Source organism: Arachis hypogaea, chromosome 9 (genome assembly GCF_003086295.3).
Source record: "Arachis hypogaea cultivar Tifrunner chromosome 9, arahy.Tifrunner.gnm2.J5K5, whole genome shotgun sequence".
Lineage (NCBI taxonomy): Eukaryota > Viridiplantae > Streptophyta > Magnoliopsida > Fabales > Fabaceae > Arachis > Arachis hypogaea.
Window position 1 is genome coordinate 2,757,795 of NC_092044.1, and position 20,679 is coordinate 2,778,473.

Here is a 20,679-nt window from a genome sequence, read left to right on the forward strand (position 1 = left end):
TAATTGAGAGACTTAAAGTGATTATTATTGTTTAGGCTAGTGGAAGAGCATTGCCTTTTGCTTCTGGTTTTGTGGGACAAGCAGAGGCAAGAGAAGCATGTGGCCTTGTGGTTGACATGATAAGGCAGAAGAAGATGGCTGGCAGGGCACTCCTCCTTGCCGGTCCACCCGGTACCGGAAAGACTGCATTGGCACTAGGGATAAGTCAAGAGCTTGGAACCAAGGTTTCTCTTACTATATTTTTATAATTTATTTTTTATTTTCTGTTGTGAGTGGTTGTTCTTATTGTTGATATATTAGTAAAATTTATTTGTTGTACACTTCAGGTTCCATTTTGCCCTATGGTTGGCTCAGAAGTATACTCGTCCGAGGTAAAGAAGACAGAGGTTCTGATGGAGAATTTTCGACGGGCTATTGGTCTGCGTATCAAGGAAAACAAGGAAGTTTATGAAGGAGAGGTGAGTATATATTTTTTGTGATTTTCCTAATGTTGTAGTAAAAATAGTTTGCAGTCAAAATGTTAGTGAGAGAAGATTTTATCTAGGAAAAGAATGAATCTTTTCACTAAATATTTATCCCACTCCAATGTGTGGTTTATTGTTCATTTGTGATTGACTTGTTTAAATTATGAAGGGGTTGTTGTCGATTTTTCTCTCCCTATATCATTGTCGTTAATATCAAGTTGTGATGTGTTGTTGGTACAAGGTAACCGAGCTCTCCCCTGAAGAAACTGAGAGTGTAACAGGCGGTTATGGTAAAAGTATAAGCCATGTAATAATTGGATTGAAAACTGTGAAAGGAACCAAGCAACTGAAGTTGGACCCCACCATATATGATGCCTTGATTAAGGAAAAGGTGAGTTCTCTATTTCCATGGTATTTCTCTTGTTATCTGTCTCAGTACTGGTTGTGTAAAGCAATCAGAATTTAGAGGTGTTTATTTGGGATTTGTGACACAATGTACAGGTAGCTGTTGGAGATGTTATATACATCGAAGCAAATAGTGGAGCTGTGAAAAGGGTGGGCCGAAGTGATGCTTTCGCTACAGAGTTTGACCTTGAAGCAGAAGAGTATGTCCCACTTCCTAAGGGAGAGGTTCACAAGAAAAAAGAGATTGTTCAGGTACTGGATTTGAAGTCTTGAATTTTATATTTACGCACTCCTTCCTCTCAAGATTTGCTAGTTTTGTGATTTATCATTGTACTTGAACTCCCACTATTATTATCAAGATGGTCCATGGAAGGATAGATTATAAGCATAATTCCTTTGTATTTTTGGGGTACAAATTCTTTTATAGATTTCAATTCAGATGACATAAATGCTTTGATCTCATTGGTTTTTGTAACACTAAAAAAATTATTTGGATAAGTTTTGCAAAGGAACACATCTAGATGCTCAGACCCAGTAAGATTGTGTTTGATACACTGGCTTGATGGTAATAGTTTCTTGTGATTTGGAATTTTGTTTCCCCCTAAAGGATGTAACGCTACATGATCTGGATGCTGCCAATGCACGACCTCAAGGTGGGCAAGATATTCTGTCTCTTATGGGCCAGATGATGAAACCTAGGAAAACAGAAATCACTGACAAGCTGAGACAAGAAATTAACAAGGTATTGTCGAATCATGTCATCTGCGCTTATATTTTTTTTCCTTTTTCATTTATATGAATGTTGTAAAAGGTAAGCTTTTTCTTCTTGCAATTTCAATCTTATAATGTAGTTATTTTTCATGAAAAATGAAAAGGGATATTTTCCTTAGCAATTTTCTCAATTATTTTCAACTATAAATGGAAATTGGTGACTACTAACTAAAATACCTATGAATGCAAGCAAAAAGCCTCAATGCCAAGAGGTTAACTTGTATGTTTACTTTTATTATTCTATTTGTGATAGGTTGTCAACCGATATATTGATGAAGGTGTAGCAGAGCTTGTCCCTGGAGTTCTATTTATTGATGAGGTGACTTGGTTGTTGGATATATTACTTTCTTAATCTCTCATTTCTATTGCTTGTAGTTAATCTTTTTCTTAATGCTTCTGACCAGGTGCACATGCTAGATATGGAATGCTTTTCCTATTTGAATCGTGCTTTAGAGAGCTCGCTCTCTCCAATAGTAATTTTTGCTACAAACAGAGGGATATGCAATGTGAGGTACGAAACTAATGTTGCTTTTGAAGATTTTTTGAAATTAAATGAGCGAAATGCAAAAACTGAGTCGATTTCATGTGTCGTTACTGTAGTTGGCAGTGCTATAGTTCTTTATTTTATGAACAAGTGTTCCAAGTTCTTTACTTGATATTGAGTTTAATTGGTTGCCGTATGACTCTGGTACATGTGATTGAGGAGGGGAAAAATGAAATGTAAACTTCTGTGGATATATGTTAACTAGTGTTTTTGGATCTCTTTGTACGTTATAGGACACTCGATGTTCTTGGATTTTGAGTATCTCAATTTACCTCGTCTTTTAATTCATGATTTATTGAGGCATAATAGTTCCTTGCATATTTGGTGATCATATTGATTAGCAGTTAGATAATGGTTGCATTTATCACTCTTATGGTGAAATATGACGTTAACTTATCTGTTCTCTATACAGAGGGACCGACATGACCAGCCCTCATGGCATACCTGTTGACCTATTGGATAGGTTGGTAATCATTCGAACACAAACGTATGGTCCTGCTGAAATGATACAGGTAATCATCTTTTTCTGCTTTTCAATTTTTGAAGCCATTATCCTTTGAACATATTGTTCTAGCCTATGGTTTTATTACCTTTGGTTCAGATTCTAGCTATTCGTGCTCAAGTAGAGGAGCTGGTTGTTGATGAGGAAAGTTTAGCATTCCTCGGGGAAATTGGACAACGGACATCTTTAAGGTGCGCTTCCTACATTTTTCTCTTCGGCAATCGTGCTTTTCTTTCGTATATTATTTAATACCTGTGGCCTTTTAGGCATGCTGTTCAACTTCTATCACCTGCCAGCGTTGTATCGAAAATGAATGGCCGAGACAGCATTTGCAAGGTAACTATAAAAGTAGATATTAAGTGCTTTGAAGTCGTCTGTTTTCTACACCCTTCGACTAATTGGTGGTTTTTATGTGTCACCGTGGAATTTTCTAGGGGGATCTTGATGAAGTTTGTTCGCTATACTTGGACGCTAAGTCATCAGCCAGGCTACTTCAAGAGCAGCAGGAAAAATACATCTCATAATTTTAATTTCAAAATGTTGGAATGGCTGTTGCTTGGGTTTGAGTTAGTGAAACCGGTTCATTCGACATGGCCAACATAATTTGGTTTAGAGATTACTTCTGTGTATCTTGTTGTGAGATATAATGGTAGCAGGCACCTGAGCTCAAGAACCTGAAATGTTGGAGCAGTAATGTGCTGCTGAATTGATGAAATTGTGTGATTATTTTTCATCACATTCTGAAGAAAATGGAAATGTGAAGCGGCAGCATGTTCCCTCAACTTCCCTCATTTTCTTATTTTTAGTTGTTTATAATAGTCTTAAGTCTTCCCCTTATGCCTTTCACAAATTCTTCATGATTTATGGAATATTTTAGTATGTGGTAACATTGATCAAAATACCCCTTTTCTCTCTCATGTGTGTTTCTGTTTGACTATGTGCTTCTCTAATGTGCACATGAATTGATGATTTTTGTTCAAAGAATTTATGCCAATTAAAATTATATTTGATTATGTTTACATTATTAGTGGGGGACTTATTATTGAAGTAAATGTCAAATTGGCATTCACATTATCGATGCTTATTTTAAATTACAAAAAACATAATAGTGTTATTTCAAAGAAATACATACAAAAGACTACAATGACAAGGATTATAAGCGGTATCCAGATAATTAAGGCATACAAATTTTGTTAATAGTCTCGTTTAAACTCTCTATTTATTTGTTTCATTATTTCTTTTAAGCTCCAATTTTGTCCATGAATATTCTTGTGTTAATACTCATCAATAAGAAATGTCACCAAATTGGTATATTAGAAGTTCATATTATTTTTTTAAACTCGTGAGTAAAAAATGCATCAATACGTCATTTTGAAATAACAGAAAATATAAATTATACAGGAAGTGCAATGGGACACTTTGTACATTATATTCCTACAAATATAACTTGGGCATGTGAATTTGAAATAACAGAAAAAATAATCACAAGTATCAGTTGACAAGAATCAAAGCATTTAGAAGAGAGATTATACACTAAGGTTTGATAAGCACCTCTATTACTCTTAGTTCTACTCTTAGTTCTTCAGAGTTGATTATGAATCACTAAGTCAAATTTTTGTCCTAAATCAATAATAAGTTTCAGTAGCTCTCTATGGAGTTTTATTTTTGGTACTGGTCATACAGATTCAATGAGTGATTCCTAACAAAACAAAACTAACACAATATATATTCAAATCATTCTCATTAATGTCAATCCCCTACAACTCAAGAGAAGCAGCTCATTTCGCTTGATTGACAGATGCATGCACATGCAACACAAACAAATTAAGTTAAATGAAATCCAAGTAGCGGAAATCTAAATATAGAGAAACTGCACATTGCAGCATTCAATTCGTCTTATTTCTGTCATTCACGCCAAATTTGGAACACCAGACAACACTAATTTTGTCGAATATCATGCCTAACTTCATTTTCTCCTTATCAACACTACATTTCTAACTGTTTTGCTCTTTTTTTCCTTTAACTAAGGCATATTAGTGAGACTTTCTTTTACACTACCTTTCCTAAGCATTATACAGAATCCCTTAAATGTACAGCAATGCAACTAAAAATGATCACCTATTTTCTAGATAATTAGATATGTATGGACAGAGCAATAAAAAAGACCACAATTTGCATCTAGCCCCATGGCAAAGAAGAATATGGGGTTAAATATTTAGGGGAAGAAGGCATTTTCGTTTAAAGGAAAACATATGTTTCACATAAAAAAGTCTCATGTTTCACCACAAAGATACAAAAAAAAGTTTACAACAATGTGACGTTTAGGTAGCTCCATATGCAGCACAAATAAACATAAGAAATAGATATATATTGTATTATAAGGGAATAAATAGTAAAAAAATAAATGAGATGACAAAGAGAACTCAGAAACCACCTCACATAGCCGAAAAGAATACCATACACAATACAGAAAAACATAAATTATACAGTAACAGTAAGTGCAATGGAACACTTTTGTACATTATATTCCTACAAATCTAGCCTGGGCATATGAATTTTAAATAACAGAAAGAATAATTACAAGAATTAGTTGGCAAGAATCAAAGCATTTAGAAGAGAGATTATACACTAGGGTTTGATAAACCAAATTCGGGACGAGCTACTTCGAAGGCAACGATATGATGGTGAAACTAAGCTTTCATGATAAATATAGAACCACAATCCCATTGAGACATCTGAAGGAGCAGGTTTCAGTAGAGGAAATTCTAAACCGCCATCATCTAAGTTATACAGAACTATCTTTGAAGTTGATGCCACCGCCATAAGAAGAGTATTTCCCCGGATATATAATGGGTGTAACTCAGCACCAGTAAGCAGTGAGTGGTGGCAGTAGATGGTGGCTAATTTAGTCCAAGATTGAGGCATTCCATATTCCTTCAGCAGCCACACAGACCAACGAGTTTTCTCATGGCTGCAACAAAATGCAAGGCAGTTCTTCAGCACACATAAGTGTGGAAAGATGAAGGATTTATTTTCCGGAGCCTTGAGGTTGAGGGGCAGAGAAAACTCATTACAAGTCTCCTTCACCAAGTCAAGGGAAAGAACCAAGCCATGCCAATGAATCCAATTAAGAGTGGCGGTGCCAGGCACAAATACCCCTTTACCATCACCAATTATCCTTTTAAACGCGGTATCTTGAATGATTCTCTTCGAAGAGTTTGGACAAAGTGTATAAATTCTGGTTTCAAATCTAAGCGGTTCCTGTTTATGTATATGATCTACAACCGCAACAAACTTGTACTCGTCATTCACATGATCATATCCGAAGCCGCAAACTCCTATGGAACCCCGAATTTCCAGCGGTTGGGATGTTAATCCAGTACAGGGATTCCACAGCATGATTAAATTATCCATGTCAGTAATGTCTTGCAAGCACAACAATCCGTTGCAAGAGCCAATAATTTCGTGGCTACTTTTTCCCGCGAAGCGAACGACTTCAGTAGGTTGGGAAGGATTCTCGAACAAGCACCGTACCGAGAAATCTCCAAATTTTTTGTATCTGTAGAACCAACAACCATGATAAACAACTCGTGGATGGCTAAAACTTGGATCAGCGGCGATTAAACGAACATGGTCGTTGGCGAATTGGGAGCTGGAAATTAAAGTTCTCCATGAACTGCACACACTCTGAAACCTAAGCAGCGACCTCGCCGGAAGCCTCAGCAATATTTCTCTGATGAGTTCATCCGGAAGGACTGAAAGCGGTCCCAATGAGGTTCCCGTTGAAGGCCGCAGCCGTTTCAAGCTGTTTCCGGTGACTCTCAAACGCTTCCTGTTCCTCTTCTCATAATCCCTAGGCTGCGTCATAACTGCTTGAAGGGGAGATTAACGCTATTTGAATTTCGGCGGAGGTTGGTGGAGAATGGCGATGGCGAAAACGTTGCCTCACTAACTGCTCGGCACTATTTTCTTCAGCAGTTCCTTTCCCGCGATATAACGCCACAAGAACATTATTTCCCCAGATATACAATGGGCATAAATGATCACCAGCTAGACGCGGGTGGCAGGGGATGGTAACCAATTTAGTCCAAGATTGAGGCACTCCATACTCCTCCATCAGCCACACAGACCAATGAATTTTCTCATGATTAAAACAAACGGCAAGACAGTTTCTCAGCACACATAAGTGTGGGAAGAAGAAGGTCTTATTATCTGGATCCTTAGGGGGCAGAGAAAACTCACTAAAAGTCTCATTCATCAAGTCAAGGGAAAGAACCATGAAATCCCGAGCGCCATGCTGACGAATCCAGTTAAGAGTGGCAGCGCCAGGCACAAATACGCCTTTACCATCACCATATATGCTACGAAACGGGATATCTTGCATTTGTCTAATGGAAGGATTCTGGCAAAATGTATAAATTCTGGTGGCAGATGTATGAGGTATTGTCTGTTTCTGATATACAGTGATAACAAGTTTGTACTGGTCATTCACATGATCATGGCCGAAGCCAGAAATCCATATGAAACCGCAAATTTGCAGCGAATGGGATGTCAGTCCAGTACAGGGATTCCACAACATGACATGGTTGTTGAGGGTGTCAACACTCTCATGCAAGCACAACAATCCATTGCAAGATCCAATAATTTCGTGGCGACGTCTCTCCTCGAAGAAAACGACTTCCGGAGGTTCGGAAGGGTTCTCGAACAAGGATCCTAAGGAGAAATCTCCAAATGTGTTGTGTTTGTATTCCCAACTATGATGATAAGCAACTCGTGGCCCACTCAAACTTGGATCCGCGGCGATTGAACGTTGAACATGTTCTTTGGCAAAATTGGAGCTGGAAATTAGGGTTCTCCATGAACGGCACACACACCGTAAACGGAGAAGTAACTTTGCCGGAAGCCTCAGCAAGATCTCCGTGAGGAGTTCATCCGGAAGGACTGACGGCGGCTGCGATGGCGTTACCGTCGAAGACAGCAGCCGTTTCGGGGCGTTTATGGTGACTCTCAAAGGCTTCCTATTCATCTCGTCATAATCATGAGGCTGCTCCATAACAACTTGAAGGGAGAGTGGTACTGCTCGAGTTTGCGGCGGTGGTGGGGGAGGAGGGCTGCGGGCCTGCGGCGATGGGACGACGGCACTCACGGGGACGAGGAGAATACGGGATTATATAGATGGGTGGATTGTTTTACTAACAAAAAGTATAGGGAGCCAATAGTCTAAGCGTACTTCTGTCAGGTTAAGGAAGTATTAGAGATATGACTATTAATATTACATTGTCCTGTCAGGTTACGTTTTTGGGATGAGTAGGTATTAGAGTTCTAGATCCGAAAGGTCAAGAGTTTGATCCTTGGTGAACTCCAAAATTAACTTAAGTTTTTAGTTTTTAGGATGAGTAATTTTATGACATGAGATGTTTATTATCCCTGATATTCGGATCGGATGGTTATTCTAGATAGTGTGGATAATGTTCATTTTATTCATGGACCAAAGATTTAGCCCATTATACACATTGTACATTAAGCCATTAGCTCCCTAGCACTACCCTTTCCCAATATATGTGCATCGTCAATCCTGGAAAATAAAATATTTTTAATATTTATTATATAAAAAACACGACCCCACGTAACATATTTATGAATATTAAATAAATATTTTTAATATTTATTATATATTTTTTTATTTGTTTTATTTAATTTATTTAAATATATTAATTAATTAAATTAATTAATTTAATTAAAATAAATATTAAATAATTTAATATTTTATTCGACAATATTACATATAACTAATCAATTATATTAAGTAAATTAATTTGATTTTAATTTACATTAATATTGTCGTCTTATTTATTTTGATTAATAATTTTAAAAAATATCATAATTAATTATTTATTTGATTTGATTAAGATAAATTATCAAATTATTTAATATTTTATTTGATTACATCAACTATAACTAATTAATTATATTAATTATTTGATTTGTTTTAATTTATATTAATTTTTTTATCTTATATTTTTTTATTAAGAATTTTTAAAAGTGTTATAATTAATTATTGATTTGATTTGATTGAGATAAATATTAAATAATTTAATTTTTTTAATCACATTAATTATAACTAATTGATTACATTAATTATTTACTTAAATAAATTGATTTTGTTTTATTTGTATTATTGTTTTTCATCTTATCTATTTTGATTGATAACTTTTAAAAATATTATAATTTTTATATGGGATATTTATATGATATTTTTATTTATTTAACTTATTTTATTGAGACAAACAACTATAATTAATTTATTATATCAATTATTTAATTCAATTAATTTAAATATATGTTATTTGATTTAATTTATTCTCATGTTAACATTTGAAAAGTTGTTTATCAAAATTTTCTCTTTATTTTTTTTCGTAATCTTGAATATTTTTATTTTAAATCTCAAAATTTTATTTACTATTTATATTTCTATTTTAATATCAAATTTAATACTTCTACTAATATTTTCTTATAATTTATTATTTAATAGTTTTATGCACACCATCAATTATATAATCATGAATATTATTTCAATTTATTAAAAAATACAATCTTATTTTTTTATTTTAATTATTTCTGTATTTTATAACATATTCACAGTAAAAAACCATATATTCTAGAATCGAATCTTATTTTTTTCACCGATTACTCTTCATTTTGTAATATTTTTTCTCTTATGATGCATTATTTTTACTTTTAAAAATTTTTTATAACCTATAAAATATTATTATTTATTATTGTACTCTATCTCCACAAAATTACAAACTAGTGTTATTACAGTCTTCAAATGATCAAAATATTCCACTATTAATATTAACCTATTCAAGTTTAGAATTTCGGGAGGCTAAATTACACAAGGAATACAAGAGACGAATGGCAGATTACAAGTATTTGAACAGGGCTTCATCTCTCTTAAATGATATAAGCATCGAAGTGAGGTGCAATGGTTTATTTAGATCCAGAGCTTTAAGTCCTTGCAATTCCTTCCCTGCCTCTATCAAGCCTATTGCCTGTTCAATTCAATAAATAAAGGGTTATGCTCCAGCCACCCAAAAAAGGTATCCAGGGACAATAGAATCTCAAGGATCCAAGTTACAAAGCAAAAGGAAATGCTTGCCTGTGCAGCACTGCTTGATGGTTCTCCCTCACTGGCACTGCAATTACATGGCCTATATAGCAGCAATAATTAATCAATTTCCATGACTCAAGGAATGAAGATTAGCAGCAAGAGAGTACATTACATGGCAAGACAACCTTGGTACCGAAGCAACAACCAAAGTTCCTATAAAGCAAAGAAAAGAAAAGAAATTAACCTGGTTTTTTCTTGTATCAAAAGAACCTGAATTAATAACCTTCAACCTCTACAAAAACTTAGTAACCAACCATCAGACTCAAAACAATATCAAATCTGTTCCACAAAATCAAAATTAGTATCACAACACCAACAAACAAGAAGAATTTGAATAATGACATCAAAAAATAAAAAATAACCTAGACTAATTAATTCTAACATATCAATTTCAGGTCATTTACAAACCACAAAGAACTATCAAAAGCCTGAAATAAACTCACTCTTAGGCAATAACTTAGCACATACTAATAACATCAACAAGTTTATACTTTAAACTGTATCAGCAGAGTAATGAGATAGTTTTTCTAATGAACAATAATCAACATATTTCCCTTATGATACAAGTATTTGTATAGGACCTTATTTTTCTGAACAAGAAGAAAAATGTTCCTGCCAAAAAAAAAAGAGCCTTCGCGGCCATAGAATAAAATGCCAAAAAGCAAGTAATTTATTTTGATTTTTCAAAGCAAGTAAACTAAATCATTCAAACAGTTACTTCATTTGCCTTCAAAATACCAACTTGAACAAAAATAAAATCAGAGTCAGAATTAGAATAACAAAAATCAAATGAACAAAATGGATGAAAGATAGTGTAAAGAAAGTGGACTCAGAAAGTGTTAGAATCACCATTATATGTGCTATTTTCTGAGTTGAAGTCCAAGTTGTAGCATTTAGTGTTATGTCAAACTTATTAAATGGCTTTCCAAGATGTAGCTTCTTAAAAGGTTCAGAGATTTCACTCATTTCCTTACAATTTTTCTAACTTCCGTAACTTTCCCTTACAATTTTCATCAACAAATAGGGCAAATTTTAAAATACTAATAATTATTACCTGTTCCAAAGTTGGCCTTGACTCAATCTGGCTCCCTATGCTAAGAATATAGACAAACAAGGATAACCACTCTAGCCTAAATTTTTGTAATCTGCCAAATTCAGTTTATCAAACAAATCAGATACCTCAGCATATTTTCATAGGAATGAAATCTTAATAATATATTCTCCAAATCTTTCACAGCCATCATTGCTTTTATATATATATATATATATATATATATATATATATATATATATATTAGTAATAGACAATAACAACTACTATCAAAGTAATTAACTACCACTATCCCATGTTGAAGGTTTCTCAATAATAATGTGAAGTCAATAAAAAAAAATTAACGCTAGCTCTATATCCCTCTTCTAATGCTAAACATCTAGTTCATATATATATATATATATATATATATATATATATATATATATAGAGAGAGAGAGAGAGAGAGAGAGAGAGAGAGAGAGAGAGAGAGAGAGAGAGAGAGAGAGAGAGAGAGAGTAACCTTCTGCGCTTTCAGGAGAGAAATCTGTGCTTTCAGTTTGGTGGACAAGAAGGAGAAACAACTAGAGAACAGGGGAATGGATTATTAGTGAGGTAAATTATTAATCCAACATCATAACCAAAGTAATTATCATCAGTGAGGTTTTCAAAGTATCATATCTAGAATGATCACAAAATAAAGAAGTGCACGCTTAGCTAATAGCAATCGGAGTTGCCTAGGATCTGATCTTGATAAGAACACTTAGCTTGTTCAAAAGTAATCATGGACAGATCGGAGTACAATATAATGATGACTTAAATATGGCTATGGCAATACCAACGAAATATTTGGCATGGTCCCTACAAATATGCTTCAACATGAAATCTAAGGTAATAATAAAAATGACCATGGATCTTAGTTTCCCCAAAAACATTAACAAAAATATATTAAACAAAATATATATTGTTTTTGGTGACAAACAAAATATATATATTTAAATATAAACATATATAGTGGTTGGTTTTTTATATCCATACAGCATTTTGAAAATATTTGGCATGGCCATTAAGGTAAAATTTGACTAACCGAATCTTGAACCAACCCCTTGACACCTTTGCTGAGAAAGCCAAGGTTTCCCTCAAGTCATATCTCCAATATGAACATCATTCTGGTTAATGTATATTGCAGTTCTTTGAGGTACAAACTTATTCATTCATTTCATGGCCATTATAGGTAACTCTGCCACTAAAAGCAATGTCATCCTGAAAATGAAAACAAAATGTAGTGGTGAATAGGAAGATGAATAAAGTTTGAGCTTCAGGATTTCAACTAATCCTATCTTCTTACCTACAAGGTCTTACAATTCCACTAGTATCTTTAAGAATGGTCACTTACTTCTTTTGGCTTGAAAGGATATGAAGAAAATTCAAATAACTCAGGAAGATTAAAAATTTCAGAATAAGTACAAATCTTACACAAACTAAAACCAACAACAATCTGGATTGAAGCATCAAAGGAAAGAGAGATTTAGAAATCACACGTGGTTTACCTCAACTATATTAACAATGAAGTTAAAAAACGTGGGTAAGGCTCTGCTGCCAACATGAGCTTCTGCCTCAACATTTAGATGCTCAAACCTGGCTTCAATTGTTGGAATATGGATTCCAACTCCAGAAAATATTCAAAGGAAAGTTTTGCAATTTAAAACTGTTGAAGAAAATAAAAGAGAAGACAAGCTTTAACAATGGATATATACCTATCAATTCTTTCCCTCAGCTTCAACAGAAACTTCTCATTATCCTCTTCAGCAGTACCTACCAACCTTTGCAACACTTTCTTTCTTTCAAGAGTTCCAATATCAGTGACATCAATCTCACTCACCTCACCATTGGATGCAGTTAACAAGCCTCTCTTTAAATTCTTACCATTTTTCTTTTTTTCTTTTAAATATTCAACTATGTGATATATTCATAAAAAATATATCACTTTAATATTCATGAATAATAAATAACTTATGTCATCAGCTTAATTTCTTAGAAGTTCATATTATTCTTTCACAAGACTAGTTGGTTAAGTTTGTTAGTCGATGAAAGTTTGTAAATAATTATTCCCGAGGAGTGCTAGAGGGCTAATATAAAAAAAGCAAGAGTTGGCAAAAAACATGACAAATGCGACTGTTGGTCATAAAATAGGGTCTAGAACTACAAGGGGTATCTAGATAATTAAGAATATAAAAGCTCTTTTTCTTTGTGACATGGCTTATCGTTTTGTTTGTTAAAATCTCGCTTCAACTCTTCCATTTGTTTTAAGCTCCAATTCTTTAATACTCAGCAAGAACAGATAACTTATATCACCAGGTTGGTACCTCAGAAGTTCATATTATTTCTTTGACCACCAAGAGAGAAAACAAATGTATCAATACATCATTTTTTCCACTTCCTAGTATGTTGATCATTGAAAGCTGGTAATCATTTATTTATCACAAGAAATAAAAAATAAAAATGTATTAATTTTGATTTTGTTTAGTCATAAAAGAATCATTTATAACTGAATCCATAATTTGAAGATGTCAATACTACGGTATGGATCATTCATGTACCAATTATCAGTATATTTCATCTGGTTCAACGGGTAAAGCATCCAGTTTTGGATCCAAAAACAACAAAATTAAAACGAAATGGTACGTATTAAATTACATATTACATTCTCTTCCCTTAATTTTACCCTAAAATAATAGGTTTGAATCTAAGATCAGATCTTCATGACAAGCATAAATTTACTGGAAGTGCAAAGGAACACTAGTAAATGATGGTGATTCCTACAAATCCAGTCTGGGCATGTGAATATGAAATTGGCAATAATCATAACAGGTAGTATAATTTTGTAAAAAACTAGATAAATAATCACTAAATTAGAAAAGCAATAAGAACAGATAAATTCTCAAAAGTCAAGAGTCATAAAGAAGGCATAGGAGTTGACTAGAATCAAACCATTCAGAAGATAGCTTGTCCGTTAGGGTTTGATTAACTGGATCTGGGATGATGTACTTGGAAGGCTACGATATGGTGGTGAAACTAAGCTTTCGTGATAAATACAGAAGTACAATCCCAGTTTGTTAGACGGAGGAGTATGTTCCAATACAGGAAATTCAAAGACGTCATGATCTAAGTTATACAGAACTATCTTTGAATATGCTGCAGCCGCCATAAGAACATAATTTTCCCAGATATACAATGGGCGTAAATGATGACCAGATAGACTCGGGTGGCAGGAGATGCTGGCAAATTTAGTCCAAGATTGAGGCACTCCATACTCTTCCATCAGCCACACAGACCAATGAGTCTTCTCATCATGGCTGACACAAGCTGCGAGGCAGTTCCTCAGCACACATAACTGTGGGAAGTCGAAGGTTTTATTGTCTGGATCCTTGAGAGACAGAGAAAACTCACTAAAAGTCTCCTTCACCAAGTCAAGGGAAATAACCAAGTACTCCATATGCTGACAAACCCAATTAAGAGTGGCGGTGCCAGGCACAAATACCCCCGTTTCATCACCAACTACGCCACACGGCATATCTTGAATTGTTCTCATGGAAGGGTTCCCACAAAATGTATAAATTCTGGTTTGGGGTTTCCGATCCCGCATCTGCTTTACAACCGCAACAAGTTTGTACTTGTCATTCACATGATCATAGCCGAAACCGGAATTCCATATGAAACCCCTAATTTTCAGCGATTGGGATGTCAATCCAGTATAGGGATTCCACAACATGATACTGTTGTTGAGGCTGTGAGCACCCCCATGCATGCACAGCAATCCATTGCAAGAGCTATTAATTTCGTGGCAACGTGGTCTCTCCTCGAAGAGAACGACTTCTGTAGGTTCGGAAGGGTTCTCGACCAAGGATTGTAAGGAGAAATCTCCGAATGTGATGCAATTGAATTCAAAACTATGATGAAAAGCAACTCGTGGCCCACTCAAACTTGGATCAGCGGCGATTGAACGTTGAATATGATAGTTGGCGAATTGGGAGCTGGAAATTAGAGTTCTCCATGAACGGCACACACTCCGTAAACGAAGAAGTAACCTTGCCGGAAGCCTCGTCAAGATTTCTGTGAGGAGTTCATCCGGAAGGACAAGCAGCGGCTGCGATGACGTTACCGTCGAAGACAGCAGCAGTTTCGGGGTGTTGCTGGTGACTCTTAAAGGCTTCCTCTCGTCATAATCATGAGGCTGCTCCATAACAACTTGAACGGAGGTTAGCCGCAGCCGCAGCGGCTAAAAGTAGGGGTGGCAAGCGGGGAAGCCCGCCCCGCCCCGCCCCGCCCCGCCCCGCCTAGTGAGGCGGTCCTAGAATCTTAGCCCGCCCCGCCTAACTGCGGGCTGGCGGGCTAAGCCCGCCAAAGCTCCTCTTTTTTTTTTTTTTTTTTTACTATTAACTACTAAGTAATTATATAATTTTACAATCATATTAATAAATTTATAATTTCTAATGGTATAAAAAATTATATTTTTTATATTCACAAACATTAAAGTCTTTGTAATTATAAATATCTAATAAATATAATTATAAACCAAATTTTCATTCAAAATATAAGTATAAATATTCTCTCCAAAGCAAAATAAATATAATCCAAAACATAATTATAAATATTGTCTCTAAAATAACATAAACATAATTCAAAACACTCAATTTTTATCTTCATACTCTTGTAAGTTAGGTTGGGGGAAGTTAAGTTTTGGCAAAAAATTACAAAAATACCCCCTCACTAATAAAAACCTTAGCCCGGCGGGGAAGCCCGCCCCGCCCCGCCAAAGCCCGCCAAAACCAGCGGTTTAAGCGATGCGGGTTAGGCGGGCTTTTGCTTTTCGGCGGTCCCGATTTTCCAGCCCAGCCCGCCTTTTTTGGCGGGTTACGCGGACCGACCCGGCGGATTTAGGCCCGTTTGCCACCCCTAGCTAAAAGGTTTTACTTCACAAACTTGAAAGGCTCGGCACTGTACTATATATACTATAGGAAAATTATCAGGTGTTCCAAGTACTTTTATGGAACATGGCTGTTCCAATAAGCAAAAGGTTTTCATATTAATTTTGTCGTTTAGCAACTTTTTAAAAGACTCTAATATCCTCTAAATTAGACATTAAATGACATAAATGGGCAGCTATAAGAGGTTCGCTGCCCCTTGAATTGCTGACGTTCAATAACTGGCTTAATTGTTTGTAAAAGTTATCAATAATTTTTTATAAATAATAATTTTATAATATTTTTAGACAATAAATAAATAAATTTCAACCTAGTATTGATTTAAAAAATATAAATTCTAATATTTAAAACATTTGTATCTATTTATGAGTATCATTTATCATCAATAATTTTAATATTTAAATCCGTTATAATATACCACTAATCAATTAAATTTTATATTTATCATCTCAATTGAATTAAAATATGATTATTAAATATAATTAATATTTAATTAAAATAGCTATAATAACAACTTTTAATTATAAATATTCATAATATATAACCTTAGATTTACTTAAACATATTCAATCTTTTATCAATATTACTCTATTTTATATCTTCTAGATCAAATAAGTTATTTAAAATATCTCTAAATATGTTTAGCTTTAACACAACAACAAATACTTATTTGGTATACATTCTAACATATTATGATTAATAAAGTTTATTTATACTCTTCTATATTATATTTTTTGTATTTTTATTCTCAGTCATTTTTTCTTAACTCTTTTCTTTAATTATTTCCAAACATAAACTAAAAAAATTATAATTATAATTCAAAATTACACCATAGAATATCATTTTAAAAAAACATTCACACCAACAAATAAAAATAAATTTATCTGCTTATAATTGAATATACACATAAATTAATATGGGCAAAAATAACATTAAAATTATGGGCAAAAATACTAATTTTGTAACTAAGTTTCTATTGTGACAAAAACGTTGAAATTAATGGAATATTCTGTTAAATTATATAAAATATTAAGTCAAAGATTAGGCATATTTATTCTGTTTAACGAAATATTATGTTGATTCTAGTATTTTTGTCATGGCATGGATTTAATTATAAAATCTGATATGGTATAATGACTCAATCGAAAAGAAAAAATAGTATATAGACTTTATTGAAAATTCAAACTATAAGGATCAACAAAATAATTAAACCAATAAAATATAGAGTTTAATTTTTGATGCTCGGACAGTGTAAAATATTTTACACATTTGTATAAACACATCCATTTTTTTTTTGATAGCCATTCACGCAGTCAATAAAAATAGTAATTATTTTTTATGATGTAGTATTTATAATTAAATGCACATGTAAAATTTTTTACGTATCAGTTAAATTCTAAATTTTATACATAATTTAAAGTTATCTTTTTATATTTAAATATAAAAATTATTTGTTACATTATTATACACAAATTAACTGTAAGTAAATATGTAAATATTTTTTATTTGAATTTAAATAAAATACTAATAATATTTTTATAATAAAAAAACTAGATAAAATATATGAAATCTTAAGTTCAAATTTTATCATTGTCAAAGTCTTGTTCTAATTGTTATATGTTACGTTATTTTCAGAGATTATTCAAAAATTAAATGAAGCAAAATATATATGTTTAAATTAGTATATTTTAATTTTACGTAATTTCATAGTCTTTTATATTAATATTTTATTTGAGTCAAATAGTATACGTCATTACTAATATTGTAAAAATTTTAAGACTCGTTTAAAAAAATATTACGTGATACGCAGTTTTGGCTCGCATAATTTATTTAGCTATGGTTGGACTAGAAAAAAGTCTTAAAAATCTTTTTACTAGTATTAATTTTATTAGAGGAAAATTAAATAAGAGAACTATCAGTTAAAGATCACCTATAAACCACTCAAATTGCACACCCACAATTTTACTTCAATTTTGACCGTTAATATTTTTTTATATTAAATTTAAATGATTAAATAAATTAGAACGAAAAAGTTCCAGATTCGTACGATGGAATAGGTGATAAGCTTCTTATATTTTATTGGCTTGTTTATACTTGTGCCTTATGATAAAGCCGGTTCCATTGAAAAATTAAAACCGTCTTTGGCGCTTCATCGTATTCAATTGGTGTCAGAATATTAGAGTTGAAAAACATGAAAAAATGAAAGTTAGGCTAAATGCGTGAGCTCCTCCGGCCAAAAGAGATGAATGCTGTTAGAAGAATGAGATTTAATTTCGACGATCTTACACAATAGGCCGATTATTGAGCGACATACATAGTTATTATATTTGTGGCATTTGAAATGGATAAACTTAAAAGAAAATTCCTTTTTGATACTAATACTGCATTTCACTTGTTGAATGGAGTTCTATCACAGCATTACGTTCAAGAAGCAACATGAAACACTTGCCAAAGTGATCAAGCTGTTGATTAATTTGTTTTAAGTTAGTGCAATGTTGGAGTTTTGGAGTTTATTAATTGTAGTGCATGCTGTGAAGTGTGTACAGTAAATTTCATGGTGAACAAATAGATTTTGCAATTGTATATGACAATGACAGTGTCGAACAGTAATAAATCTATTCTATCTATTTTATTTTATATAAAAATTGAGTTTTTGTAATTAATGATAAAATTGATGTGGCATGTTTTTTAAAATATTTTTAATTTATTTTTTTTAGTTTATTAAATACAATTCATTACAATAGTTTAATTATATCAACTAATTAATTTGATTAGATATTTAAATATCACATAATTTAATATTATGTATATCAATTAATTGAATATAATTGTTAGAGTCTGATTAGGATCAATTAGAACAATTACTATTATTCAATATATCTGAATAATTATTATAGAATATTACGTCTTTATTATTTCGATTCTCTTATCACCTATACATACCATTCTATATTGTATCATTCTTCTATTACTCACAAATATTTTTTCTATTACTCCTACTCCCCTTACTAACATGGTATCAGAGTCATGGTATCCTAAAAATTATGTATTCTTGATAGGCCTGAATCACAACTCCACTGTGAGAAAAGAGTCATGGAGACGAGTTTGATGTATTGCAGACCAAAATCCTAAAGTCATTATTTATATTTGAGTGTGACAATCATTAAACTCTAAGACTCAAATAAAATAATATCTATGGTTTTAATCTTATTTATCCAAATCAAAAGTAATAATAACTTATTTAATTCAACATTTATAACAATAAATAAGATCACCGTTATATAAGTCATTTAATGTAAAATTCCTTAATTTGTGATTATCATTAATATATGTATTGCTCATAAATATATTAAGAAATAATAATTTCCTAACAATCTTCCACTTGGGCTATACATATATATTTTTCTAATATAATCACATCTTATAAAATTTATGCGCACATCTGAATATTATTTTTCAGATTACTTTAATAATCTGGCTCATATATTAGTTATGAAATTACCGCAACTTTTATTACATTAGTGTCGCAACGAGACTACGATGATCGCCATACTAAAATAGTCAACCACATATATAGATCAAATTTGAATGAAAAAAATCAGAAATTACATGCAAAAATGATCTCATGCATGCCTATTTTCAACTGGTCTAACTTGAATAAAAAATTTATTTTATTTGGGGACAAACTCAAATGAAACTGCAACAGCAACGCTCGGGCTCATAGCGACGGCAACTAAATGATGACTCTGTGGAAGAAGAAGAAGAGAAAAATTTAATAGACTCACAAAGAGAGGGGGAATTTACCTAGAGAAAAAGGACTCAGCAGGAGAAAAGTGGCGACAAGCTTAACAACGGGATAAACAGCGATGACGACATGAGTTGTGAAGCAATATGGGAGCTGTAAAGAGGTAGGCGGCGATGGGCTCAACAACAATAATGACGGGAGTTATGAGGTTTTTTGTGAAAAAGTCGAGAAGAAGAAGACTCTAGATGAGGATGACTGGGTTTCTCTTGCATGACTATAGAGTATGGAATGAAGCTGCTAAATCTGTGATATAAGGCAAATCCTAATTCCTAAAAAGTGTTTATATGATATATCTGGGATAAGTACATCCTAAACTCAACCATGCTCTATTCTAAGCAAAATTTGTCCTGTCTCGGGTCAAGTTATTATCCTCCCCAATCGGGTATGGACAGGTCGGATACCTGATATTCGGGTACTCCTGCCAAATCTAACCACGTATTGATACTCTATTTATTAAGAACTTACCACTAGCTAATAAATTGCTATACACACAAGTCTAATTTCTAATAGTTGTTTAAGTGAACGAGTAAAATAATTACTCAACAAACTTAAATTGATTAAAACAAATACTAATTATTTTTAATATTTTAATATTAAAAATTTTAAAAATTTAATTTTAATTATAACTTTATAAAATATTTATAATAATAATTACTATGTTTATTTTATTTAATTTTTTAATAAATTTTTTTATATAATTTTATTTATTATTTGTATAGAATACAGAAATAAACATAGTAGTAAATAACAAGCTCATTTTTGTATAATGAACTAAATATTCACTTGATAGTTCAGCAAATTCTCGGCTCGACTGATCATTATAGGCCAACATAAAGTTGCATTATAGCTGACAGGGACGAAAAGGAAATATTGGAGCATTATCCACCGATGCAAGAGTTAAACGGTTGCTTGACCACTTTACAGCTCTTTTAGTTGCTGTCCACACCAGGTTACTTCTACTAAATCAGGACCGGTTTTATTTTTTACATTAAATCTTGATGG

The 20,679-nt window shown here is 32.8% G+C and overlaps 2 protein-coding genes and 1 long non-coding RNA gene across 4 annotated transcripts; 1 reads left to right on the forward strand and 2 right to left on the reverse strand.

Annotated features, from left to right (window-relative positions):
• Positions 1–35: 35 nt before the first annotated feature.
• Positions 36–3,705, forward strand: LOC112709902 (ruvB-like protein 1; the record flags this gene model as incomplete). Its single annotated transcript, XM_025761892.2, is given in 11 exon segments — positions 36–224; positions 327–458; positions 706–855; positions 966–1,121; positions 1,477–1,611; positions 1,894–1,959; positions 2,045–2,151; positions 2,597–2,696; positions 2,786–2,877; positions 2,953–3,022; positions 3,121–3,705. Coding segments are annotated over 11 exon segments (1,287 nt in total), but the record flags the coding sequence as incomplete, so codon positions are not given.
• Positions 3,706–9,431: 5,726 nt separating this feature from the next.
• LOC112709903 (uncharacterized) lies at positions 9,432–12,765 on the reverse strand. 2 transcript variants are annotated; one of them, XR_011865228.1, is made up of 9 exons: positions 12,645–12,765; positions 12,438–12,529; positions 12,236–12,292; positions 11,975–12,150; positions 11,411–11,471; positions 10,912–11,002; positions 10,042–10,089; positions 9,846–9,897; positions 9,432–9,738 (listed from the first exon to the last, which is right to left on the reverse strand). It is a non-coding gene; the product is annotated as an uncharacterized lncRNA (long non-coding RNA). The 2 variants fall into 2 exon arrangements; XR_011865227.1 differs by lacking the exon at positions 12,645–12,765 and having other exon boundaries at positions 12,438–12,567.
• Positions 12,766–13,900: 1,135 nt separating this feature from the next.
• Positions 13,901–15,130, reverse strand: LOC140172825 (F-box/kelch-repeat protein At3g23880-like). Its single transcript, XM_072203761.1, has one exon. It carries the CDS (start codon positions 15,128–15,130, stop codon positions 13,901–13,903), a length of 1,230 nt encoding a protein of 409 aa, XP_072059862.1.
• Between the last annotated feature and the right edge of the window lie 5,549 nt (positions 15,131–20,679).